The sequence below is a fragment of the Hemicordylus capensis genome, chromosome 7 (assembly GCF_027244095.1).
Source record: "Hemicordylus capensis ecotype Gifberg chromosome 7, rHemCap1.1.pri, whole genome shotgun sequence".
In the NCBI taxonomy this organism is placed as follows: domain Eukaryota; kingdom Metazoa; phylum Chordata; class Lepidosauria; order Squamata; family Cordylidae; genus Hemicordylus; species Hemicordylus capensis.
This window is the reverse complement of record NC_069663.1, coordinates 24,265,264-24,292,140: the sequence shown is the minus strand read 5'-3', so window position 1 is coordinate 24,292,140 and position 26,877 is coordinate 24,265,264. Positions and strand designations below refer to the sequence as shown.

At 50.2% G+C, this 26,877-nt stretch overlaps 1 protein-coding gene and 1 long non-coding RNA gene across 6 annotated transcripts; both read left to right on the top strand.

Moving 5' to 3' along the window:
* The first annotated feature begins 4,057 nt into the window (after positions 1 to 4,057).
* On the top strand, positions 4,058 to 26,877 carry LIPE (lipase E, hormone sensitive type). 5 transcript variants are annotated; one of them, XM_053268599.1, is made up of 10 exons: positions 4,058 to 4,145; positions 12,853 to 13,385; positions 14,729 to 14,819; positions 15,980 to 16,125; positions 16,857 to 17,042; positions 18,311 to 18,605; positions 20,469 to 20,696; positions 21,435 to 21,605; positions 23,519 to 23,886; positions 25,418 to 26,877. In XM_053268599.1, the coding sequence occupies exons 2-10, from the start codon at positions 12,873 to 12,875 to the stop codon at positions 25,955 to 25,957; spliced, it is 2,538 nt and encodes an 845-aa protein (XP_053124574.1). In that variant the 5' UTR covers positions 4,058 to 4,145; positions 12,853 to 12,872; the 3' UTR covers positions 25,958 to 26,877. The 5 variants fall into 5 exon arrangements, with proteins under 5 accessions (XP_053124574.1, XP_053124570.1, XP_053124571.1 ...); XM_053268595.1 differs by lacking the exon at positions 4,058 to 4,145 and adding an exon at positions 4,176 to 4,315; XM_053268596.1 differs by lacking the exon at positions 4,058 to 4,145 and adding an exon at positions 4,447 to 4,526.
* Positions 4,331 to 7,009, top strand: LOC128333286 (uncharacterized). Its single transcript, XR_008310903.1, has 2 exons — positions 4,331 to 4,489; positions 6,495 to 7,009. It is a non-coding gene; the product is annotated as an uncharacterized LOC128333286 (long non-coding RNA).

The window sequence follows — 26,877 nt, the reverse complement described above, 5'->3', positions numbered from 1 at the left end:
GCACACTGCTAAAAAAACCACCCCCAAACATGATTGTTCTTTGTTTCTCCACCTGCAGAACACTCTCGCCATCATCGATACCGTCATGGCAGAAGCAGTCGGCACCTGAACTCCAGGAGGCAAGAGTGCCAGAAGTTCCTGAAATTCTGCCAAGATCCCATGCGGGGGCTCCAGATTCCTCTCTAGCTGGTCACCACCCAAAAGGGGTTTGAACTTGAGGGCTCAGCAATAAAGAAAATTCATTTTCTTAGAGAACGAGCCTTTTTTTTCCCTTTTTTTTTTTTTTTTTGCTGTGTGTCTCTTTCAGTTTGGAGAAACAATGGATAGTGAACTGACAGCTTGGAACTGAAACTCTTGGTGCCAATATCCTAGCTCCCCAACCTTTTTTTAACAAGTGTACTCCTTCTGTCACAAGCCTTCAGCTCAGGTACCCCATCGAGATATTTAGTGTGTGAGAAACAAATTTACTTGTTCCATTGTTAATTTCAATGGAAGTAAGGTAAAAGGTGTGCCGTCAGGTCAGTGTCGACTCCTGGCGCCCACAGAGCCCTGTGGTTGTCTTTGGTAGAATACAGGAGTAGTTTGCCATTGCCATCCCCCGCGCAGTACAGGTTGAGTATCCCTTATCCGGACACCACGCCATCACAAAAACAATATGTCTCAACTCACTCGCTCTCAGATTCCCAATTTTGCTGCTTTTAAACATGCAGTCAAAACTTACTTATTTCCGAAGGCTGTTAGGGACAGGGGTTTTGTCTACTCTGTAATTCTCTCTAGTTGCGGCTCTGTTTTTATTACAAAGCTTTTTATTGTTTTTGATGCAAATATTCCAAAATCCGGAAAAATCTGAAATCCGGAACACTTCTGGTCCCAAGCAGTCCGGATAAGGGATACTCAACCTGTATGAGATTATGCCTTTCAGCATCTTCCTGTATTGCTGCTGCCCAACATAGGTGTTTCCCACAGTCTGGGAAACATACCAGCAGGGATTCGAACCAGCAACCCCTGGCTTGCCAGTCAAGTCATTTCCCTGCTGTGCCATTAGATGGCGCTCAGTGCTAACTCTGTGAAGCCTGTCAGGCTGCGGGGAGGGGTACAATGAGCTTCAGTACATCGCCCACCAGTCAGGAGCAAAGAAGGAGGGTCTTCACCCTCTCCCTCCCTTTCTATAGCAGGCACATCACTGAGGACACATCTGCTTCAAGCTGGCAACCTTCAGAGGGAGAAAAAATAGTGTGGCTGCAGCATAGGGAGGTAGGTTGGCTCTGAGTATCCCGAGAGCCCTTCGGGTTCCCCTGAGAGTAATAGTTCCATCATTCATCCTCAGCCACAGTGTTCTGTGGGGACTCAAGACTGGGAACCTCTGAAAACTGTATCTGGATCACCAAGTCAAAAGCATTTATGTGGACGGGGAATTGAATGTAGGCAGGATGTGCTGATAGCCACTAGCTTACATGGCTTTGAGAAGGGTTTTGAACAAATTGTTTAAAAGGTTTAATGCTTAGACAAATTCATGGAGTACAAATCTAACGATGATGTTTAGTCATAATGGATCCTCTATTTTCAGAGGCAGTATACCAGCGAAGACCAATGGCTCAGGAGCAATAGCAGGAGCAGGCTATGACCTCATGCTCTCTTTGCAGGCTTGACAAAAGCATCCATCTGACCAGTGCTGGGAACAGGATGCTGGATTTGATGGTCTGATCCAGCAGGGCACTTCCTATGTCACAACGTACTCGAATTACATCACAGACACACTGCCAAGCCTGATTATCAGTTGTTAGCTTTGCTGATCCCATTTGTAAAACAGAATCATTCTGCATGAGGCTGCTGCAAGGGGGCAAAATGATGAAAGCATGGATGATTATTCATAAAAGTCGGAGGCTTTGACCCATAAAAGGACAAACATTTCAACCTAGCTTTTGAAATTCTGACCTCCATGACCTGAACTTCAGGAAACTGTGAAGTAATAAAGCTGGAGTTGTACATTGGAGCTGATTAGGTGGTGTGAGTAATGGAGTCTTGATTGCAGCAGGGTAAAAATTCCCACCCTTGTTGCACACGTGTTCAGGCAGTGAGAGAATATACAAAGATTCAAGGCTTTTGCAGTCTGTTTCTAAATGTGTTTTGCTCTGAGATTGTCCCACTGACTTCAATGAGAGTTATAGCTCAATCCTCTGCATGCTTACTAAAAGAACCACTGAGGTCCTACTGAGATCCACAGAATTTACTCCAAAGGAGTATGAATAATACTGTAGCCAGGATCCATACTGTGTTAGTGAGCTGATTCCCTCGCCCCTGCACTTTTCCTTCTTTCCAGTATTCAAATCATAATAATCAATGTAATAACTGACAAAACACTGCCCTTTAATGGTACTCCAAAATATGTCATCTGAGGCAGACCCCCTGCATAAATACATTTTGATGAAAAGCCCTTCCCATTTGTGATATCAGTTTTATTATTTTTTAGATACCAGTTCAAAAGTATGTCATTTGTCTGACCTTTTCCAAGTTTATTTTCAGCTTTTTAGCAAAAAGCAGATTTCTAATTATCTTTGAAAAATGTATATTTAACATTGTAACTGTATTTTATTGTTTTATTTTAATGTTGTGAACCATTTTAAAGACCAAACAGTGGGAAAGGCACGTGTAAATGTTAAAAATAAAAGTCACTTGGGGGCCCAGCCAAAATTAGTGTCAATATTCCTCCCATACTTGGGTTGTCAGTACAGACAGGTCTTGAACTTGTTTATTTTGTGAAACTACTTTGGCACTCTGGGTGTGCACATATGTCTACAAGCAACAGGGATATATATACACCATATTCCGAGTTTTGAATAAAAAGAAATGCACAGGGTAGTGATTCCCAAGGAAGCAAAAAGAAAGGTAAACCGAAAACACAAAAACCATTGCCTGAGGAAGCACATTTTGAAATGGGGTGTTTGGTAACTGTTTCCCCTGAAGAAAGATGTCAAAAGGCACTAGGCAGTCTAATTTTGAACCCATACATTCTTTCAAGATGAGTGTAGAATCCAGAGAAAAGAGTTGTCATATGCAAGGACAAGACAGTGGAGTATAATTAGGAATATTAATGGTTTAATGAGACTGATGATATTATTTACAGAGAGGCAACTGCAATCTGCCTTCAGTGCTCTTGCTGCTGGCTGCTTGTTAACACCAGGACTGGAATAAAACTAAAGCACCATCCAAAAAACTGGCCTGGATCAAAGCATGGATTAACAAAAAACACCACAGTGAGATTTAATGTTTTCGCTTCTCTCGTCTTGTTTCCTTTGTGTTTTGCCTTCTTTGGCTATTTGCATTTCTTCCAGCACCAAGTGCCAAAGTTGTATGCTTTTCTTGCTCTCTTTAATAATTGCACACTGTACCACACTTTAGAGAACAAACTGTCCCTTTCCTGTTTCGAAAATAAAATACCAAAACAAGACCGCAGTTTCAATGAGGCTTTGTCATTTGCAAATGAACTTAAGAACAGCCCTGCTGCTGGATCAGGCCCAAGGAGGCCCATCTAGTCCAGCATCCTGTTTCACGCAGTGGCCCACCAGATGCCTCTGGGAAGCCCACAGGCAAGAGGTATGTGCATGCCATCTCTCATGCTGTTGCTGCTCCCCTGCAACTGGTATTGAGAGGTCTCGTGCCTCTGAGGCTGGAGGTGGCCCACAGCCACCAGACCAGTAGCCAATAAGATGCTAAATGCATCTATATTTAGAATGAAATCCTATGCACACTTCCTTGGGAGGAACCCCCATTCAACTCAATAGGCTTCCAAGTAAGCCTGCTCAATGCATGTAAAAACCCAGACTAATCCAAGACATATATAAAATCAGGCAGGTCTTCTGGAAAGCATGGAAACCAAACCTTTCTTTCTTTCTTTTTAAAGAAGAATATCAAGTTTCCAGTCCTCATAGTGACGGTGGGGTGAGAGGGCTGAGAAAATAGTGTATTGGAAGGTTTGCAATTGGCAGTGCTACATTACAGATAATTTCTACCTGGCAGGCACTACCAGTGATTGGTGTAGGCATTGTCCACGTGGCACACAAACTCTCTTCTTCCCCGCCCAGACCTACTTTCCGGCGCGCGCGCGGGCCCTCGAAGATCGGCTGGAGAAAGGAGCGAGCGAGCAGGTACGCCGTTACTGTAGCAACGGGCAGAGTGACGTTGCAACCGAATCACCCCTCGCCCCATTGGTGCGCGCCTGTCATGTGGCGGTACCGAACGTTCGATCCGAGGCGGAAGCCGGCTTGGAGGGGGGCGAGCAGGGGGCTGGCGGGGACAGGAGAAGCAGCCCCGTCGGGTGAGTACAGAGGCCAGGCGGAAGGGGCTGGTTATATTATATGTTGTACAGATCCCCCCACCGACAACGTGTTAATAGTTTCGGCCGCGTCTATGTTTCCTCCCTTCTTAAGAGGGTGATACCATTGAAGAGGGGTAGACCTGTCCCTCCGTCAACACCCCCCGTTGCGCAAAGGTGGGCGTGGCCTCCTGACATGGATCATGTAGTTGAGGTGGGAATAAAATTAAAATTAAAAGGTGGGAGAGAGCCCCCCCAAAAAACTTAACGGGTGGTTCCCCCACCCCTCCAAGACTAACAGGTGGGAGGGAGACCCCTGAAGGGGGGGGGGAGGGAAGGTGGTTGCCCCTCCACAGCCAGTGATGGATTTATTTATGTATTTATTTATTTAAAATATTTATATCTCGCCCCTCCAGTATATTGCTGTTCAGGTTGGCTCACAACACTTATGGAATAGTTACAATATATAAAACCAGACTAATAAAAAGTTACCAAATTTTTAAAAAGTTAAAAATCCAAGCAATCAGAACCAGCTTTTAAAATTTCAAATTAAGTTCTTTAAAAAACAACAACACTAAGAATTGTAAAGACTAAAGAACCTACCTGATATAAGCAACAGGTGAAACATTAAAAAGCCTCCTTTAAAAGATGTGTTTTTAGTTGTTGTTTTTTAAAAATTGGTCCGACAGGTAACCTGTCCCCAAACCATGTAGAGCTTTAAAAGTTAAGACCAGCACCTTGAATCTAGCCCGGAAACGGACCCGTAACCAATGAAGCTGCCGCAGAATGGGTGTGATATTCGTGAAGCGACTTGCACCCACGAGCATCCTTGCGGCAGCATTCTGGACCAGCTAAAGCTTCCGAACCATCTTCAAGGGCAGCCCCACATAGAGCGCATTGCAGTAGTCCAATTTGGCAGAAGATAATCAGGAGGTATCTTAGATTTTGGGGGCTTACTGAAAGTGAGCTCTGAACAGGAGCTGTGTAGGCATGGAGACCCCTTCCTGGAGCTGCTCTGGGAAGAGCATCTAGGTTCCAAATTCCCTCTGTGGCAGCATTTCCAAGATAGGGCTAAGAGAGATTCCTGCCTACAACCTTGGAGAAAGCCGTTGCCAGTCTGGGTAGGCAATACTGAGCTAGATGGACCAATGGTCTGACTCAGTATATGGCAGCTTCCTATGTCCCTATGCTCCCCTGGGAGGTTGCGAAGGGGTTGTCTGAAGTCTTCCTGGGGTCTCCTGCCCTAGAGCTGAACCTAGGGCAGTCAGTTGGTTTGTGTGGGGTGGGGGATCCTTCTGCCTCTGGAAGTTAACAATCAGGTGTATGGTTCTTGGGACAAACACACACCCCTGCTGCCAGGGTGGTAACAGGTACCTCTGCAAAGTGAGCTGTCATTTACTGGGTGTCAATGAGAACTTTGGAAAATAGTGTGAGGAAGCATCTTGTCTTATCTGTGTTATTGATTGCGAAAATTTTTATTATTTTGTATTGCTTTCCTGTTAAAATTGTGTGTGCACAAGTGTGCACGCGCACATATATACACACACAGAAAGTTGCATTTGTATTTGTGGGCTTCCGCTTGGCTGTCAAGGATTGCCTTTGCAGTAACTGACTGACATCCTGACTACATTACTCAACAGAAGCCCAACTGAAAATAGGACAAGTTAATCATGACTAATTTTCGAGAAACCTTTCATCTGCAGAATAAGATGGGGCAGAGCATAAACCCACTTGGACTAACTTGTCCTAACCACAACAAACTTGTCCTATTAATTCCAGTGGGATCTTCCACTGGTTAATTTAGTCAGGATGTCAGCCCTCAAGACCCAACTGTATGTTCTGATGGGGGGTATGTGTCAATGTTTCTTAGAGTACCCTCTGTTTGGGGTTTTGTTCTGCCCCACCTTATTTTGTGGATGTGAGGTTTCTCGGAAAGGATCTTGTAGGTGTTTCATATTTGCATGTGGAAATTCTTACTCAGGTTCCGGAATGTCACTTGTGCTAATCTGAAAATCCAGAAATAAAAATGCTTATTTGGAACTTGATGTTGACGTTTTAGGGATTATTACATAAGCCCTCAAGCTTTGAGATGAATTTAAGCTGCTGTGGTGCTCTGGAAGTTCAGTAGCTTCCCACCCAAAACAACTTTTGACTCCTAAATACCACATTTCTTGGCTCCTAGATACCAGATGTTTCTGCAGAGTTCACTTGTTTCTGCTAGTGCCAAAATCAGTGTTGGATGAGAGCCTTCTGCTGAAATTTACACATCTTGGATTCTGCAAACTTTCTTTGAGCTATACAGTGTTCTCTTTGCGAAGGATGAGCCAATTGTGCTATATCCCACTTTGAGGTGTGAGACTGGAACACTGTCACTGCGCTCAGACTGTTTATGATGGAACCTTCTGTGAATACGAAAAGTCTGAAATATGGTGTGTGTTTTTCCCATATGAAGTACTGGGAAAATATCTTCCATAAAAATATTTTCCAATAACTTTCCCATGTTCTCTGATGTCCTATATTTGTTATGTTATATTGAGATTCCATCTCTCTTCCTATCATTGGGCAATATCTCACTCCTTTCTCTCTCCTTTTTAATTAACCATCTTCCCATATCGTTCATTATAATTATAACTGTCTCTGTATCTATAATATCTATATCTCTATAATATGCCTAATAAACTGACACTACAAATGAAATTTTTTTTAATGTAACACGCTCCTTCCCAGCGTGGAGTTCCTCTGATGTTTTTATTCCCTGCAGTTCTTCTTTATATAAGCAGGCATTAATTTCTGAATATGAATCAAGACATTCTGAAGCAGGCTATGCCTACACCAGCCACTGGTAGTGCCAGGTAGAAATCTTCTGTAGCACTGCCAATTTCAAACCACCTCAGATACTATTTTTTCAGCCCTCTCACCCCACCGTCACTATGAGGACTGGAAACTTGATATTCTTTTTTTTAAAAAAGGTTTGGTTTTCATGCTTTCCAGAAGATCTGCCTGATTCTAGGCTAGCTTGTAGTTAAATCCAGGTTATGCAGATTGATGAAATTCTGTAGACTGATGAAACTAGTCCCATCCACATAAGGGTTCCCTTTCCACTCGTTTTGGTTCTTTTATGTGCACTCAAACAACAATAAATGGCACTGGGCACCTCAGCAGAGTTTCCAGAAGTCCTGTTCTGGTCAGGTTGTGGCTGGAGCTGATGGGTGTTGCAGTCCCACAGTGTCTGGGGACCCAAGTTTGAAAAACCCTGGTGTATGGGAACAACCAACACCCACGTCATGGGTATTGTAAGAGGTGCTGAGAAGATGGAGTTCCTTTTATATAAGCCACCCTCCCCAGTGGGCTGACTGCCATTTCATCCCGGGCCTCTCTGTCATTGTCCCCAAAGGGCTCTCAGATCTATCTGAAGTGATTGGGACACTTGAACTTTGCCACGAAAATACTTTGCTGCCCCGGGAAGTTCAGCATGTGAAGGGTTACCCAGACTGCAGAGAAAGGCATGTGAGCACATCTCCTGACATTCCCCAGCTTATCAGAGGGGGTTGTTGCAGAGCTGCACGCTGCTTCCCCTCCTCACCCCATCTCTGCCTAGCTCCTGTCCCCACAGCGCCCTTTCAGTAGCCAGGGTCAGGAGGCGGTTGGCACCTCAGTAGGCAGTCACAAAGAGGGATCTGTGGCATGTGTGCCTGGCACAGCCAGTGGTCGCCCCCGTGAGCATCCTTTTGCCCTGGCTGGTCACATGTTGCCTCTTCAGCTTAATTCAAGAAGGCATTTGAATGGCAAAGCCGCCTGCAATGCTCCATCTCTTCCTTGTCAGTGTTTGTGCTGGCAAGTGAATCCAGCAGCATCACTAGAATGCAAACCCCACCACCACCACCTTGCTAGGGGCAAGGAGCTGGAGGGTAAGCCCGGAAAAGGTGAGAGCCAGCGTGGTGTAGTGGTTAGAGTGCTGGACTAGGACCGGGGAGACCCGAGTTCCAATCCCCATTCAGCCCTGAGACTTGCTGGGTGGCTCTGGGCCAGTCACTTCTCTCTCTCAGCCTAGCCTACTTCACAGGGTGGTTGTGAGGAGGAACTTAAGTATGTAGCACACCACTCTGGGCTCCTTGGAGGAAGGGCAGGATATAAAATGTAAATAATAATAATAAATTAATTAATAATAAATAAGGTGTGGGATGCATATCGTGTGACACAGCCTTTGCTGCTGATCCCACAAATACCATAGGTCAGTGACTTCTTGCCCCTTTTCTCAACAGCTGAGGTCAAAGGGCAAAGGTTCCCAGCTGCCAGTCGTGGGGAGGGGAGCGAAGGGGACTGATTGACTTGTGTGCTGCCCCCTCCCTCCACTCCACCCTCCTTTTAGCCTGCTGTTGACTGTTCCAGTTTGGAGACTCTTCCCTGCCCTCTTTCCCAGTCCCCTGCTTCCCTGTTCTTGGCACGCCCAATGCCCCCTTTGCCATCCATGCCCCCTGCCCTGATCCTGCCTTGTGCTCCCGGCTGGGCTTGTTGTGGTCTCCAGTTTTCCCAGCCCCAAAGTTGTTTGCTTTTGTTTCCCCCAGCTGCTGACCTAGTGACTCAGCTGGTAAAGAATTCCACCACTGAGACGGGTGTGGTGGTGAGATTGTTAAAGCCATAGATGTTAAGGCATTTCATGCTGCCTATGGGCCCAGGATTAAAACTTGCCAACGTTAGTATCCCAGGTTGCAGCCACCCTCGTGTACGGAGAGGACAGGTGTAAGGGTTTCAAATCAGCCCTGTTGGAGAAAATAAAAATGCAGGCGCTACACTGGATCCTAGAAGGAATGCAGTGTAACTGTGTGCTCTGTCGGCATGGTATACAATCCTTCTCTTCACACCATGATGGGCTTTTGCTTATTAATGGTAGCAGTCAAGAGTACTTAATACTTTAAGAATACATTACCTGCCTTTGGGGGTGTGTGCAGACATACATTGATGGAGCAGTTGAGCCTCTATGGAGACACACTCCCTGCATTATTTATGTATGAAGGTGTATATATTCCGCTCAGGGGCCAAGTACCATGAAAACTGGTTCTGCTGCTTGTGCTCAGCGCTGATTGACTCTCACCTGTGTGCCATGAACCCACTTCTCCTTCCGGGGGATCTTTTGCCATTTTTATTTTCATTTTCTTAAAGTTAAGCAGTGAACAAACATTGGCATGAATAAACGTGAATAATAAACATTGTTTATTTGTTAAGACATGGGAGAAGGGGCAAGATAAAAGATTTAATCGGCATTCTAACTGCGGAGAGGGGCATCTGTCCGCCACCATGTAAAAGCAAGGGAGCTTGAGCTTCCTCCACAAGATAATAAAATGCAGCCCTCTCTGTTTAAGTGTTCATGCAAAGCTACTTTTAATGCAGATACCTGATTCATGAGCTCCATGTGCGTGTGTTTGGTTTTCTTGCCCGGACGTGAGCAATGATGAGGATGGGAGCCGACAAAACATAATGGAGAAAATGGGACATATTGTTGGGGGTTCATAAGGAAAGTCTTTTGTTGAAACTGGTAGCTCTTTCTACCTTTAATTCTTGCAGCGTGGAGCTCTCTTTTAATATTTTACTGCAAATATCCTTCTTGTTCTCTGCTTCTCTCCTCCTGCATCTTTTTCCTATTTTAAAAAAATAAATCAGTGACCATGTTGCAGGCATGAGCCAACTTAGGCTGAGCTTACCAGTTCGTAGTTTGAATGAACAGCCCAGCACACAAGTCTGCCTAGTGTGGGATACATAGCCAGGTTAATTCTTCCGATCTGGTCTAGCAACTCTCTCTTTCCCCGCTCTCCTGCCCCTGGTGACCCAATGCAGAGGCGAATGTTCTGCAGTAGCCCTGGCTCCTATTTACCTCCAGATGAGCTCCAAGAAGCTTTGGGCATAGGGTGAACTCGGCTCCCCCTGGAAAGAGTCGGTCAAAAGGGCCTCATTCCTGACAAACATCGTCACAAGGTTCTCGTAAACAGCCGAGGCTCTCTGCCATGTGTGAGGAAGGGTCCTTGCTTGTGCTGCCTGTCTCTCTGGCTGCGGCTCAGTTCTTCTGTTATGGGACCAGCCTAGTTCTTGCTGTGCCAAATGAACATTAAATCTTGTAGGTTGCTGGGTTGCGGCCTAGGAATCTGTGTCACCATGTGTGTTCTTCAGAGCCTGTGATATGGAGACTATGGTAATTCACAGAATAGTTAGAATTTCAGGTTCCTTTAAAAAAAAATAAGTGTCTAGTCCTTATGGATTGCAGAGTGGGAGACACTAAAAATGTCTAGATAACTTTTATTTACAGGGGCTTTCAACTGTTATGGGAGCAGAATCCCCATTCCACACGCCACTTAGTGACTCCGCAGCCTATCATCCCCTGCCAACTCCCCCAACTCTCCTGGCTCTGCTCTTTCAAAATTCCTTCCCAGTCTAGTCTCTTATGCTGCCCAAAGAGGACGATGCACTCCAAACCCTGCTTTTCTTCCCACACTCCTTCAGTCCTGCAGTTGGAAGCAAGATTTCTAATTAGGTGAATAAATGTATGTGGGCATAATTTATTCGGTCTGGGGATTTAGGGGATAGCTGATGACAGAACTTGGTTCTGGTGCACCAGAATTCTAGAGCGAAGACAAGAGGCAAAAGTCAGGAGGGTGAGTTGACACAGAGGAGGAAACAACTTTTTGGCCCTGCCTTCTGCTCTGAGGAGCCCCTCCTCTCCTCTCCTTCCCGGGGTTAACTTAAAACCCAGGCTGCCTCTGACCCTTTAGACCTGGAGACCAAATCCTCTCTCTCCCTCTCTGTCTCCTCTCCCTGGTGTGGGCTGGCTCCCCCTCCGAAGACGGTCTGCCGGCTTCCCCAGTGGGCTTTTAAGCCGGCCGGGTTGGGCAGGCCGCCAGATATATCACAGCGCAAACTCGCAGCAGCAGCAGGAGGAAGCTGCAGTTCGGTTGTTCGCTGGCGGTGTGGGTGAGTAGCATCTGTTGGCTCGCCTGGCCAGCGGAGCCTCCCTTTCTTTCCTGAGCGGAGCATTTGGGGGAGGTGGTGTCGTGGAGGATTAAGGGGGTGAACGGTGAGCAAGGGAGCCTCCCCAGTTTGTATCCCAGCTGTGCCCCAAATCCAGCCACTGATGTTAGGATGTCGGGGTGGTGGCGGTCACATATGTGAAGTACTCTGAATGTTTGGCATGGGCTGTCTCCCTGGAGGTGACTCTTAACTAGTAGAAATGCTGTCATGATGGGGGACTGTAGGTGGACAGGAGTGTGTGTCAGGGGCTGTAGCTCTGCCTTGCATACAGAAGGTCCCAGGTTCAAATCCTGGCATCTCCTGGAAGGGCTGGAGAAAGAGGCTTGTCTGAAACCCTGGAGGGCAAATGCCAGGCAATCTGAGCTAGGTGGACCAGTGGTCTGATTTGATCGATGGCAGCTTCTCGAGATCCCTGCCAGCGAGGGTTGGGCCATCTAAGGACAGGGGTGGAGGTCAGATTTTGTATGCTTACACCTTTTGTATGAGGTACACCTGAAAACACCATTTTGGTAAGCCTGCTCCGAACTACGTAAATGAACAATCTCGTGCATTTGCATAGCCTTAGCTTGGCTGATGCTTCTTGGTCACCCTGGCGTGTGACAGAATGTTGGGGATGTTGGGACATGGCTTTAATAAATATTATTAATGGAGGCTGGGCATTTTGATCACATCCCGCCCATGCTTCATCAGCTGCACTAGCTCCCAGTCTGTTTCCAGGCCCAATGCAAAGTGCTGGTTTTGACCTTCAACGCTCTAAATGGCTTGGGACCACGTTGCCTGAGAGAGCGCCTTGCCCATCCAGACCCTGAGACCTCCTCCAGAGGCTTTGCGCCCAGGACCCCTGCCAAATGAAGCAAGGGAGAGGGCCTTTTCAGTCATGGCACCCCATTTATGGAATAGCTTCCCCAGTGACCTCCCTGGCACCTTCACTTTGTTCTTCCCAACTCCAGGTGAAGACTGTTCTGTTCATCCAGGTCTTTTAAAAGGGTTGTGTTTTATTTTAAAAAAAGTTTTCAAAGTGTTTTTGTATCTGATTGTAATGTTTTGTTTTGCTGTAATGTGTTTTAATTGTATGCTTTATTCAACTGTTGTTTTACTGCTTGCGAGCCACCCAGAAACTTGATTGTTATGGGGCGGCCAGCCAGTAAAGGTGTTGTTAGTGGTGATGTTGTTAGTGTTGTTTTAAGCAATGTCTGCTTTGCTCAGAGGACCTTCCAGCCTACACAGAGAGGCAGAGAAGTCCAAGCAAATGAAGCGCGCTCTTAGGATGGTGAAAGAGGAGTACCGGTAATGGTTAGGAATGCGGTTCTCAAACCTGGGTCCCCAGATGTTGATGGATTACAGGTCCCATCCCAAAGTCCATTGTGGCTGGGGAGGAGGGCAGTTGTAATCCACCAACATCCAGGGACCCAGGTGTGAGAACCCCCCTGCGTTAGGAGGTCCCAGCAAGTCCCTGCATTCAAAGCCCTTCCTCCCTGTAACGTCTTCTCCCCATCTGGTCTTGCTCCACCTTCCCCTTGCAGGCCCCCCTTGCGCCGGCACCATGGACTCCCAGCCCCTCTTCCAGACGCTGCACATGCTAGCAGAGGACAACATGGCCTTCTTCCAGGAGAGCAGCACGGAGACCAGCCGGCGGTTTGTGGCGGCCTTCACGGCCATCCGGGAGCACGCCCGGTGCCTGGAGCCCCTGCTGGGCCACTTTGCCACCATCTACCACATCTTTGACCTGGACGAGCACACGCCAGCCAACGGCTACCGCAGCCTGGCCCAGACGGTGCGCTGCTGCCTGGCCCACATCATCCACAAGAGCCGCTACGTGGCCGCCAACCGCCGTAGCATCTTCTTCCGCACCAGCCACAACTGCTCCGAGCTGGAGGCCTACTGCAACGCCTTGACCCAGCTCCGGGCCCTGGTCTACCTGGCCCAGCGCCTGCTCACCCACAACCGCCCCGGCTACCTCTTCAACCACGAGGACCGCGGGATCTCGGAGCAGGTCGTGCAGGAATATATCACCATGCACAAGGGTTGCTTCTACGGCCGCTGCATGGGCTTCCAGGTGAAGGTGCTGGGGGGGGATAGGGGCTCTCTAGGAGTGGGGACAGTCTCCAAGGACATGTAGGGCTTTCTGGGTGATGGAAACCACCTGTTGCAGATTCTTAATCCCCCTGTTCAGCACGGCAGCGGACGCCCATCTCTCTTCAAATAACGCTGTTCATTTTCCCTTGCTGGCCCTCACGCTTGCAACCTGCTCCTGCAATATCCAGGAATGGCCGTCTCTCTCTTATTCCGAAAACCCCTCTCTTAACCCCCGTCCCTACCAAAGTTCAGCCTAAGCAGGCATACCTGTCTTCCCTTTCTGCCCTGGCCCCTCTCGCTGTTGTCTCTTCCCCCATATCCCACGCAACCCCTGCCTGCATTTTAGATAGTATTTTCCTGGGGGCAGAGACCTGCAGTTTGCTTCTGTGACTCTACAGAAGCACCATATAACTGAACAGTCATTCTTCTTCATAATAATAATAATAATAATAAATAATAACAACAACCAGGGAAACCTGCCGCATCCCAGGAAAGGCACCTGCCTTTCCCTCCAAAGAGACTCCCTGTGCTCTCTGCAGGAAGCCAGCTCTGCACACCATTCAGCTTGCTCTGGCTGCTGGCAGCCCCTGGACCTGATCCCCCCCCGCTCCCCCCCCCCCCCAGCAAAGCTGCTTCCTGGGCTTATCCTGAAAGAGCCTGTGCGGAGAGAGCTGCTTGTCACGGACCTTGGACGGGGCCTCCCAACAACAGCAATGCCGCTCTGGCCTTCCCCTTTCCTTCCTCCCTCCACCTTTCCACGCAGGCGGCGGCCTTGGTCCCATGGCCCTGAACGCTCTGCCATGCAATCGAACGAGTGGCGGTAGCCCTCCCTCGGAGGCTCCCGTCCTGCCATCATGGCCCAGTCTTCCTGGAGAAGAGCTCGGCAGCTGACTTGAGAGCTCCGTTGGGGGGGCCCCCCGGCTCTGGCTCGACCCAGTGTGTCTTTGCTGGCAGAGATGTCAAAGTGGCTTTGTGTGATAGACGCTGCTGTGTGTCATGCTCCTTCTCCAGCTCTGAGGCACCGACATGTTGTCTGTCGTCTCTCCTGCAAGGTCCTTGCATCAGCTTTGCGCGTTTGGTCCGGGCATGAGTGCCAAGCCTTGCCTTTGCCCTGCATGTGAGGAACTTGGTTCCCAAAAGGCACTTCTGCTCTCTCCCTTAAAAAACAAAAACAACAAAAAATAGTCACTCCACCCGCAGCCTTGTTGACTCATTTGCCTCCTCTGGCTCAGAAATGATCATCGGAAGAGAAAGCACCGTCCAGATTAGGAGGAACACAAGATGTTGCTCCCCAGCAGTTAATGCTGACTCTTTGTCTCCTAGTTTGCCCCCTCGATCCGACCCTTCCTGCAGACCATCGCCATTGGCCTTGTTTCCTTTGGGGAAAATTACAAGCGTCACGATTCCAGTATCGGTAAGTAGGCCGCTTTGGGGAAATCTCAATGCATTCGCCTTGTGGTGCCTGTTTCCCTCCCTGTAATGCCCCGTGAGCCTGGAAGGCCTGTCATTCCCACTGCGTACCTGTTGGCCCTTCCCCGCACTGCGCTGTGGGGCCACCTCCGAAGCTCCGTTTCTCTTGGGCGCACTGCTAGTACCATAGCTTTGTGGTAGAGCATCGAGCATGCAGGGGGTCCCAGGTTCAATCCCTGGCAGCATCTCTAGGTATGCCTGGGAAGGACTCCTGCCTAAAATCTTGGAGAGGTGCTGCCAGTCAGTGTCAACCGTACTGAGCAAGATGGACCAATCGTCTGACTTTGGAATAAGTCAAGCTTCTTGTGTTCCATGTGTCTATGTGTTTGCTAACTGGGCAACGAGGTACCTTTCAAAGTGGTGATTCTCTTTATATTAGGCGGGAGGAGAGCAACCAGTTCTATTTGATCCAGCACAGCATCCCTTCAGTGGCTATTGTTGGTGTCTCCCTGGAGTTTCTTTTTAAACTGTGAGCCCTCTGGGGACAAGGGATGTTCTTATTGTTGTTTGTTTTTAATTTAAAAAAAAAAAACAATTTTGAGAACTTTTTTTAAAAAATTGAAAAGTGGTACTTAAATAGTAGCAAGCAAGTAAGTGTTAAGCACAGGGCATATGTCTACAAGGGCAGAAGATGCTGCCTGCAGTCAGTTAACCGGAATCCTAAGAGGAATGTGGCCGTGTGCATTTTAAAGTCATATTTATGCATAACCACAATTGGATTACCTCAAGCCAGAGAATGATTCCTTCCATTGTAGAAGCAGCTTACCTCAAGCCAGGAACGAGTGGCCAGGAACACCTTACAGTGTGTAAGCACTGGCCGTCTGCTGTCCATGCTGTTCTCCAGTGACCTGCCCAGCTGTGCCATCCAGTTGCCGATGGCCTCTTTGGCTTTGCTCTCTGCTACTAGCAATGTGCTTTTTCCATTTCCCCCACCCCTACCCCCATATGGTTCCATCTCTTGCTGGCTTGAAGTTTCCTCTTCCCCTTCTCTGCACTGGGAGAGTGAAGGAGTATTGTACCGCGTGAGCAGCCTTTTCCTTGCAGGCTGTATCCTGAGCATTGACCATCGCCCACCTCTGGGACTCCTTTTCCTTGTCTGCGCAGGGGTGGCGGCCAGCTCGCTTTTTACCAGTGGGAAGTTTGCGATTGACCCTGAGCTGCGAGGGACTGAGTTTGAGCGCATCACTCAAAACCTGGATGTGCACTTCTGGAAAAGCTTCTGGAACCTCACCGAGATGGAGCTGCTGGCTGTGAGTCCAAAGGAGGCAGCAGGAGGTTGGGACTGCCAAAGGAAGGGAGTTTAGATGGGAGAGGCATCGTCTGTAAGGTCCAGGGAGAGGCAAAGAGGATGGATCAGGCGGCAGTGAAGGAGAGGGAAGGTTGTTCCAGGGTGGGGTGCTACAAGAGCTTGGGGCAAGTGGGAATGGGGGAGAAAAGGATGAGTGTGGGAGGGGAGTGCCCATTGTTTTCCAAGGACATAGGAAGCTGCCATATACCGAGTCAGACCACTGGTCCATCTTGTTCAGTATTGTCTACGCAGACTTGAAGCTGCTTCTCCAAGGTTGCAGGCAGAAGTCTCTCTCTCAGCCCTATCTGGAGATGCCAGGGAGGGGACTTGGGACCTTCTGCTCTTCCCAGAGCAACCCCACCCCTTAAGGGGAATAGTCTACAGTGCTCACGTCACATGTAGTCTCCCATTCGAATGCAAACTGGGGTAGACTCTGCTCAGCAAAGGGGACCATTCATGCTTGCTACCACAAGGCCAGCTCTCCTCCCTGGAAAGGGCCATCGAAAGTGAGGTGGTGCCACACTATTCCTGGAAGAGGTGCTGTGTGTACAGTCCCTTTGAAAGGGAGGCTTACTGACTTCTGGAGGAGGAGGAGGAGGAGGAGCTGTGCCCTGGCCATTCTCACGTGGGTGGGGGGGACTTAACTTTTGATGTGTGCTCTAGAGGGCCACATAGACTCTGTCTCCCCTGCAGTCTCTGGCCAGCATCGCCTCCTCCCAGGTCCGGGTCTCGCGGGCCTTGTTGGTGCCTCCTCATTCTTTCGAGCTGCCTCTGGTTGCTGACCCCAAGCTGACAGTTACCATCACTCCCCCGGTTGCCCACTCTGGACCAGGAGCCGTCCAGATGAGGCTCATCTCCTCTGAGCTGCGTGAGGGGCAGGTAAGGGGTCAGGTCATGGCTTGGGCCTTGGCCTCCACTGGGAATGGGTGGTGGGCATGGCAAGGCCTAGAGATAGTGGCCTGGTCCACAAAATTGTTCAAAACTAGGCTTAATGTGGACTACCAGCATTAACACAATTGTGTGCACCCGCACCAAGGTGGGAATCTCAGATTCAGCTTGGACCCTAAGCCACCTTGGTATGGGTCCACACAATCGCACTGATGTTGGTAACCCACATTAAGCCTATATTTGAAAGGTTGTGTGAACCAGGCCAGTGTCTTCAGAGCATGTCAACTGTTGGGTGTGAGCTGCATAACATATTTTAGAGACTCTTTAGATGAGGGGTTCTCCACCTTAGGTCTCCAAGATGACATTGGACTACAACTCCCATCACCCCCAGCCACAATGGCCACAGATGATGGGAGTTGTAGCCCATCAACATCTGGGGACCCCAAGTTGAGAATCCCTGCTTTAGACAAATCATTCTGTGCAAAAAAAACCTGTTCTTGGACTATTCCAAGAATAGTCTTGGTTGGGGGGACAGTTGTATAATTTTAGGTTCTTCCAACAGGATAAATTCCCTTCACATAAAAAACTTGAATGTGGGAGAGAGAGAGGTGCTAGGCCAGCCTTCTCTCTTCTTAGATAAAAACACTGTCTTTATCTAATTTATTTTTAAAAACTACTCTACTAACTCTGGAGGCTGCTTTTGTTGACTGTGAGCTCTTGTTTTTTAATTGGATAATTTCTTAGTGTCATCCACTTTGAATACCTTTTTAATAGAACAGTGGCATATGAATATTGTATATAAATGACTACTTTTCTGTTGCTTCATTCAGATTGTGGCTTGCATTACCTATCCAAGCCTCACCTCCACACGCTCCCACCAGCCCTTGTGTGTGGAAATATGCCCAAGGCAAATCTATTTTGTTGTTTTCGCCCTAAACCTTCCAACTGGGACAGAGCAACTGGGCTTGATCCAGGGAAGGCGTTGCCATGATAATGGCTTGCACTACCTCTGTGCCAAGCTTGTGTGTCCGAATATGTTTTTGTATTCAGCCGGGCCACCTCCTTCCACCTACAGTAGGGAATAAAATAGTCCAGCAGTCATTTGGCCACACGATGAGCTTGTTTGTCAAGAAAGCCTCTCCAATTACATGGCCTCTGGGGCTGTTGGCAGTGCCAGTTGATGCAGGTGGATGCCAGCTGGGTTGCTCTTCTCCCTTGGGGCCTGGCATCACGCCCTCTGCTTCTTCTCCCATCTCCAGAACAGCGAGGAGCTGAACAGCCTGGTGCGTCCGGAAGCCACCCTTGCCCTGGAGCTGCGTTGGAAGACCAAGCCATTGCCTCGCTCTCCATACCTCGTGGTGCATTTTCATGGTGGTGGCTTTGTGGCCCAGACCTCCAAGTCGCACGAGCCCTACCTGAAATCCTGGGCACAAGAACTGGGTGTCCCCATACTCTCAATTGACTATTCCTTGGCCCCCGAAGCACCCTTTCCTCGGGCCCTGGAGGAATGTTTCTATGCCTACTGCTGGGCCCTCAAGAACTGCCACTTGCTAGGTGAGCAGCAGAGAGGTGGAGGGAAGAGGAGGAATCCGGGGACAACTAAGACCGCAGAAGATCACAGACGTGAACATACTTGGTGCTTACTGGGTCAAGAATTTGTTCCATCTAACTTAGTGGTTCTCAAATCTGGGTCTCCAGATGTTGGTGGACTACAATTCCCATCATCCCCCAGCCACAATGGCCAAAAGTGATGATGGATGTTGTAATCCAACAACCTCTAGAGACCCACGTTTGAGAAGCCCTGAATCCTAGCCCTCTGCTGTTTCTTCTGACAAGCAGCAGCTCCTCAAGGTCACGAGTGGAGGTCCCTTTCCCAGCCCTTCTCTGTGAGATGGGTTGACTGAGACCTTCTGTGAAGGCATCCGGGACCTTCCGAGCACAAAGTGTGGACTTGGCAACCAAGTCCCAGCCTGGTAGGAAGGAACTGTGTGCTGACGACCATTTGTTTTGGCCCTCTTGAGTGTGGCTTCAGGATGGAGCGATCTTCTGTTCCTGTACTCCATGTCCCCTTTTGCCCATAAAGAACACATTCCCATTGCAGAGATCAAACCTAGCTCTCTGCCATCCCTTCTCAGGGCCTCCTGTTTCTAGAAAGCAAATAACCAAGGGACATGGGCATGCTCTCCAAGAAGAAAGAGCAAGCACTCCTTTGCTGGATCAGATTCAAGTCCACCAAATCTGCTGTTTATGTTGCTGAAAGCACCAGCCAGATGGCAACCTCACAAGCAAGGTGTGAAGGCGATAGTCCCAACACCTGATATTCAGAGGCATCCTGCCTTTGGGTGGAGAGGTTGTCGTTGGCTGTTGACAGATGGGCAAAGGTGGTGTATAATGTAATTTAAAAAAACAGCCACAGTGGCGATAGATAGATCCATTATCTGTGTATTTCTCTAAAGCAGGGGTTCGTAACAAGAGGTACAATTAGGGGTACTTGGGGGGGCTCCCAGGGGGGGCTCGGGGCCTTCCTGCCTTCCCATGCTGCAGCCATGCTATTTGTTCCGCACCTGAGGATCGCGGACTTGAAGCCAGTAATGTGTCCACTGCAGAAGCAGAGCCTGCTCCTGATTGGCTGGCAGGATGCTGAAGCTCAGCTGACCCCTCCCCTCAGCCTGACTGGCAGGCTTCAGAAAATTAGTACTCTTTTTGAAATTAACAGGACAAGTAAACTTGTCTGAATGTAAGCCCATCTCATATCACTGTAACATCTAAATTTGTGTGTTTTTATATTCACATTCTCTCATTATAACTGGTTGGAAAAACCTGTTTTATAGGATTATGAAGAAACCCTCTAGTTCAGGGGTAGGCAACCCTAGTACTCCAACTTTTGTTGGATTACAACTCCCACCATCCCCAACCACAATTTATTGTGGCAGGGGATGATGGGAGTTGTAGTTCAGTACCAGCTGGAGTGCCAAGGTTCCCTACCCCTGCTCTCGTTTCTTCTATCCCTAGTGGCTGAACACACAAAGCTGTTTCCTCCTGAGTCACACCGTTGATCTATCTGGGTCAGAGTCGTCTACACTGTCTGGCAGTGGCTGTCCAAGGTTTTGGACAGGGATCTTTCCCAGTCCTGCGTGGAGGTGCTGCCAGGGAGTAAGCTGCTGGACTAGGACCGGGGAGACCCGAGTTCAAATCGCCATTCAGCCATGAGACTTGCTGGGTGACGCTGGGCCAGTCACTTCTCTCCCAGCCTAGCCTACTTCACAGGGTTGTTGTGAGGAGAAACCTAAGTATGTCGTACACCGCTCTGGGCTCCTTGGAGGAAGAGCGGGATATAAAATGTAAAAAGAAGACTAAAAAATTAAAGCAGGTTTTCTGCTACTCAACCACGACCTTGATCGCTCCTTTTCTCGGCAGGTTCCACAGCAGAGAAGGTGTGCCTTGCCGGAGACAGCGCTGGTGGGAATCTGTGCATCACGGTCTCCATGCGTGCCGCTGCCTTTGGGATCAAGATGCCGGACGGGATCATGGCGGCCTATCCAGCCACCCTCATCCAGGCGTCGGCCTCCCCCTCCCGTCTTCTCACCTTGCTCGACCCACTCCTGCCCCTCAGCGTCTTGTCCAAGTGCCTCGGTGCCTATGCCGGTGAGAGCGCCAGAAGTGGGGAAAGCGGGGTGGCCTCTCTTGCGGGTGGGAGGGCAGGCAGGCACATGGGGGAATTTTTAAAAAGGCATTTAAGACACATTTGTTCACCCAGGCTTTTAATTAGATTAGTTTTTAACATTGCATTATATTTTAAATTATTTTAATGTTTTGACTTTTTAGTTTTGTTTTTAATTTCTATTTTTTTATTGTATACCGCCCAGAGACATAAGTTTTGGGCGGAATATAAATATGTTAAATTACATCAAATAAATGTTAACCCATAAAATTGGATGCACACCTTTCTCCCCGGTATTTTTGGTTGGAAAATATGAAGCTGCATCGGTTGGTTCATCGAGCCCAGGAGGGCTAGGCAACCTTGGCTGTCCAACTGTTGCTGAACTACAACTCCCATCATCCCCAGCCACCATAAAATTGTGGCTGGGGGTTTGGGGAGTTAGAGGTCAACAGCAGCTGGAGAGCCAAGGTTGCCTACCCCTCCTGGGCTAGCCCAATGTAGTCCACTCTGATGGGCAGCAGGCCTTGGAGGTCTTCCTGCAGCCCTCCCCATCCCAAGTCCTTTTTGACTGAAGAGCAGGACTTGAGCCTGGGATGTCTGCCTGAAATCAGCTCCCACTAAACTCCAGCCCCTCCCTTAATCAGAAGGAGCTGTGGAGGCTTTATCCCAGGACTGCAGGGGGCTCCTTCTGCGGCTAAATCCCTTTGTTACCCCACCCCCAGGGGTGGAGCCGGATCACTTGGAGAGCCCCACCCTGGAGAAGCTGAGCCCCATGAACATCGTGCGCAGGGACACGGCCCTCCTCTTCCGAGACCTGCGCCTGGGCGCCTCCTCCTGGTTCAGCTCCTTCCTGGAGAACACGGGCAAGAGCAACGGGGCGAGTGGAGCAGCGGGTAAGCAGCAGCCTCCCCCTCCTGCCTGCGTTGCCTCCTCTCCGGCCTTCCTCTCACCCACCTTGTCTCTGCAGGGAGCGGCCCCATCTCATGGTTCCTGCGGGGCTCTTTCAGGCGCCCCCTGGCCCAGCTGTTGTCAGTGCTGTCCCTGGCGCGCCTCTTCCGATCCCAGGGCCCGGCCCTTACTAACCCAGCCACTGGTAGGAGCCGCCCCCACCCTTAACGGCATGCACCGGTGCTTGAGCCAAGAAGCGGGTGGAGCAGCATCACTGGCATTGCTGTCCCTTGCTGGCGTTGCTTGGTGGCCCGCCTGGCGAGGCTCCTTGGCATGGCATGGCGATTCTTGGCTGGCTCTTAGCATGGCATTCCTGGGAAGAGCCTTTCTTAGGGCTGGGAACTTGGCTGGCTTTCCATCCATCCCCCTCGATGTCAAAACAGAGTTTCTTGGCATTCCACTTGGGGCTGCTGGATCCTGTGTGCGGAGGCCATGTTTCGTACCGCCCACGTAATTTCTTTGCACGTGCACCCTGGCACAGCTCCGGGCCAGCCGTCTGAATCTGCACAGCGCAAAACAAGGTGGCCCTGTTTGGCCTGCGTCCATGGCATGGCACAGGGTGTCAAGGAGACTGTCTTGCTTCCCACCATTGGCTGGATCTTCCCTGAGGAGGGGGGCATGCAAAGGCATTGCCTTTTGTGGGAATTGTTGGGCAGTGGGGGGCGAAAGGAGGTGGGTTCAGCTAATAATGTCGCTAAAAATATTGGCATGCGCGTGGGAGAGATCATTCATCACTGGATTATAGAGTACACCCTTGCTGAGCAGAAAGGTTCCATTCCTGGTATTCAGTGTGTGTAAGCCTGCTTTTTGACCATAACAGGCCCCCAGAAGCTGCCCAGTGAAATGGAGCTTTGGTAGCAGGGCTGGGGGAGATTTCTGCCTGGGACCCTGTAGAGCCACTGTCCGTCAGAGGAGACCGCCGTGGGCGAGGTGGGCCAAGAACCCCTCTCCGTACAAGGCAGCGTCATCTGTTCTGTGCGTGGGTGACCAACTCTTCTCTCCAAGCAAGCTGTCATTTTGCATGCTGCATTCTGGATATTTGGCAGTTGGTTGTTTGCATCTTGATCCTCCCCTCCCTCCAAGGAGCTCAGGGCAGTGAACATGGCTGTTCCTTCGCACACACCTTTTATCCTCGCACCAATCCTGTGAGGCAGGTTAGGCTGAGAGGCAGTGACTGATCCAAGGTCACCCAGGGGAAGCCGCATAGCTGAGTGGGGATTTGAACCTGGGTCTCCCCTGGCACTCTGACCACTACACTACATCGGCTTTTAAAAACTCCCCCTTCCCCTCCTGCTTTTCCTTGCGGGTGGAAAACTCTTTTTAGCAAAGAGCAGACCGGCCGCAAGGAGGAGTGTGTGGGAAGGGAAAAGCAGTTGAGGGACCCTGGCAGGAGAACATGATGAGATCTCTTCCTCGTGGTCTCCAAGCCAGGTGCAGATGTTCTGCCCCTGCCACCACCCACGAACGCTGGAGCATTTCATCACAGTCCCCCAGGGTTGCCTCCTAAGATGAGATTCTTGGGAATCCACACCCGGATATCACATTCTGTTTGCAGTATCAGGTTTTGCACCAGCCAAGTAATGGGAGATGAGCAGCTCTTGTCTTGGCGGTAGAAAAGACAGGGCAAGTTTGATTCTGGACTCGCCGATAAAGACTCCGAGCTGCTGGCAGTTCAACATGGGGGAGGGAGAGGAAACAGCAAGGAGTTAGCAGAGTGCCAAGAGAGAAGTCCAGGGATGCTGGGATCTGCAAAGGCCAAGGCGGGCTTTCCCCATCTCCCAGTGAGGTAGAAGCCGGGGTGTGTGTGTGGCTGAATGGGGTAGCTCTCACTTCCTGTTGCCCCCTCTCTGACTTGCAGAGGCCGTGCGGAAGAGCATCTCGGAGGCTGCCCTCAATTCCACGTCGCTCTCAAGTTGCCTGGACTCCCGCAAGAGCCAGACCTGCCAGAACCTGTCATGCGCCACAGACACTCCGCTGGGCCCAGGCCACTCCCATACACCTGCCTCAGAACACCAGGCCAGTTTCTTTCTGGACGATGCCGAGGAGGCCACACCCTCCAGCCACGACCACACTCTGACCTTCCCTGACGGGTTTCAGCCCCTGCGCTCTGACCAGCCGGCCACCAGCCTCTCCCTGGATCTGTCCCCCATCATGAAGAACCCCTTCATGTCTCCTCTCCTGGCCCCGGACAGCATGCTGAAGGGATTACCGCCGGTCCATATAGTGGTGAGCCATGCCCATGGGGTGGGAGGATTGTGCAGTGTGCAGGGGGCTGGAAGTGGAAGCAGGTTTTCAGAAGGAGGAGAGGTTGAGGGTGGAGTCTGGGGCCCTTGAGAGCCGTTGCTATGGGGTGGAGACTGAACGCAGGAACGGCCATGTTGGGTTTGAGCAGTGGGGTCCATTTAGCGCCACCAAAAGTAACCAGTCGCCTTGAGGAAGCGTGTCCAAAAGCACGATCGGCATATCTATACCCTTTGCAAATCCCCACCATCTGACAGTTTGGAGAGATGCTGTCTCTAACCACACATGTCACTCCCAGCTGTTGTGACTAGTAATTATCGATAGACCAGTCTGGTGGCTGCAGGCCTTGGAGCAGGCAATGCTGGGAGATTCAGGACGGGCAAAAGGAAGTGCTTCTTTACGCAACGTGTCGTGAAATGATGGGATTTGACGCCACTGGATGTGGTGATGGTTGCCAATCTAGACAACTGACTAGACAAATTCAGGGAGGAGAGGGCTATCCGTGGCTGCTAGCCTCAGGTGCGGTCTATTTCTAACAGGATCAGAGGGGGCATGATGACCCTGAATGTCACCAGGTGCTGGGGAGCACCAAGGGAGGAGGGGGCAGCTTTCCTCTTCCCCCCCACCTGCAGGATGCTGGACCGGATGATGGGCCTTGGCCTCATCCAGCAGGACTGTTCTTATGGCCTTGCATGTGGTGCTGGACTTGCCCTAGGCTTACCCAGCCCATTGCAGTTTTTAAAAAAATGACTTGATTGCATCCCTCACTCAGTCTCTCTCTAGTTCTTAGACAAAGAAAAATCCCATCTTCCCAAAGGCAATGATCTCTTCCTCGAATTATTTTAGTTGCTTTGTGTTTTGGGTGGGTGGATACTTTCTCCAGTTCTATCTTTTTGTAGTAAGTTAGTCAAAGTGATTTGGAAAAGGGTGGATAGCCCATGCTGTCCCTCTTTATTTTGAAGTTGACTTTTAGCCTGCTTCATCTCAAAGCCTCAGAAGAGCTTTACAAGAGCAGAAAACCTCTTGAAAGTGCAGAACGATGTTCTGATCAAGTCCATTGAAATAGCCTCATACTTCCCTGATTTAATCGGGACCCCAAAGGACAGTCCAAATGGACATGTCTTCCGCAAGGTGTTGAGGCTCACATTTTAGAGTGTGAGACAGAGACGTATGTTCTCTCTCTTCCATCACCCTGGAGCTCTGGGTCACTCTGTGGGATTGACAGGCTCTAGATTTAGGACAGATGGAAATTGTAGCCCAACACGTCTGAGGACCCAAGGTTGAGAGCCCCTGATCAAGAGGGTTTCCTTTGTAGATTTCGGAGGCAGTAATGGAATATGTGGAGGAGGCAGCCTCTAAGGCAGGGGTGGGCAAGCTTGGTTCTCCAGCTGTGTTTAAACTACAGTTCCCATCATCCCCATCCACAATTTAAGTTGGGCCTGTCCGGTTCAGGGTTCACAGGCTGCCGCCCGCACCTTGATCTAACTAATGCATACTCTTTCCTGCCACTTGCTAGGCTTGCACACTTGACCCTATGTTGGACGACTCGGTGATGTTTGCCCGGCGGCTGCGGGCACTGGGGCAGCCAGTGACCCTCCGGGTGGTGCAGGATCTGCCCCACGGCTTCCTCAGCCTGTCGCAGCTGTGCCGCGAGACACGCCAAGCCTCGGCCCTCTGCACGGAGCTCATCCGGGACATTCTGATGCCCTCGGAGCAGGTCTCTCAGCAGCCCTCCACTGCCTCCTCCCTCCGGAAGCATCGCAAACTAGAGCGGACCTGCCACCCCGGGACGGCCCCCAGCCAGGTCGCCACCCCTGCTCTGGAGAAGAGTGCCCATGCTGGACTGGAGGGGCTGACTGGGAACGCCGGAGGGACTGGGACCACACCTGGCTCCGAGGTCAAGGACGTTCCCACCACCCAAGAGCACCCAGCGGGGAGCAGTCCCACAGGAGAGGAGGCCAGGGACAAGGCTGCACCCACCTCCCACCCCGCTGTCACCCCCAACCAGGCTTCCAGCCCCTCGGGGGGCACAGTGGACAGGGGGGTGGGTGCTTGAGCCCCACGGCCCCCACTGGCACAGCTGGGTTTGAGACTGTGTGTGCTGTGGCTTCCTTTTTGTGGTGGAAAAAAACTTTTGGTGCTTTTCTCTGCGGATACTCAGGCAAAATGGCCAAGGCCCCACCTCTGCCATCACTGGTGGGGCCTGCTGTGGATCCTGGAGCCTGGGAGGACACTTATCCCCTTTTGTCCATCTCTCCCATCTCCTGGGATGCGGTTTTATACATTGGCGTTTTTTAAAACAAAACCGGCGTGGGACTCTGCAGCCGCTACCTCCTCGTGGCCTTGGAGTGTGTGTGTGTCTCCTTTCTCTCCATCATCCTCACCCCCCTCCTCTTCCCTGTCCACACTCCAGCCCTCCTATGCACAACGCTCCAGTGTGATCTGTGAGCATCTCTGGAGGCGATGCCACACGTTGGGCACACACGGGAACCACACTGCGGGAGTCCCCTCCTGGCAGAAGAGCACAAGCCCTCCCCTCTGGGTTGCTCATCCCGGCCTCTGAAGGCGGAGGGGCCCCCTCCTTCCGGTACCGCCTAGCGAGCCCTTCAAGCACTGCACGCCCCTCCCGCCTCTGAGCCTTACTTGCACACCAAATGGTTACAGTCACACACACACACACACACCCGTCACCAGGTGGGATGACCCAACGGCCACTTCTCAGTATTAGCCTCCAGCTCAAGAACACAATCCATCACACTGTGCCCCTTCCCACACACCCCTTTTCTTCTGAATCTTTTTGCCTTGTTGTTGCTGCTGCTGCTGCTGTGAACCAAATGGGAGGGGAATCTACAAGACATGGTGGGCTTCCTCCCTGCGAAGGGCTGTGGTATTACCCTCTCGGAGGGAGAAAAACAAGCTAATTTTGTAAATTAAACCAACCAACCAACCCCAAACCTGTTTGGTTTGGATCATTCA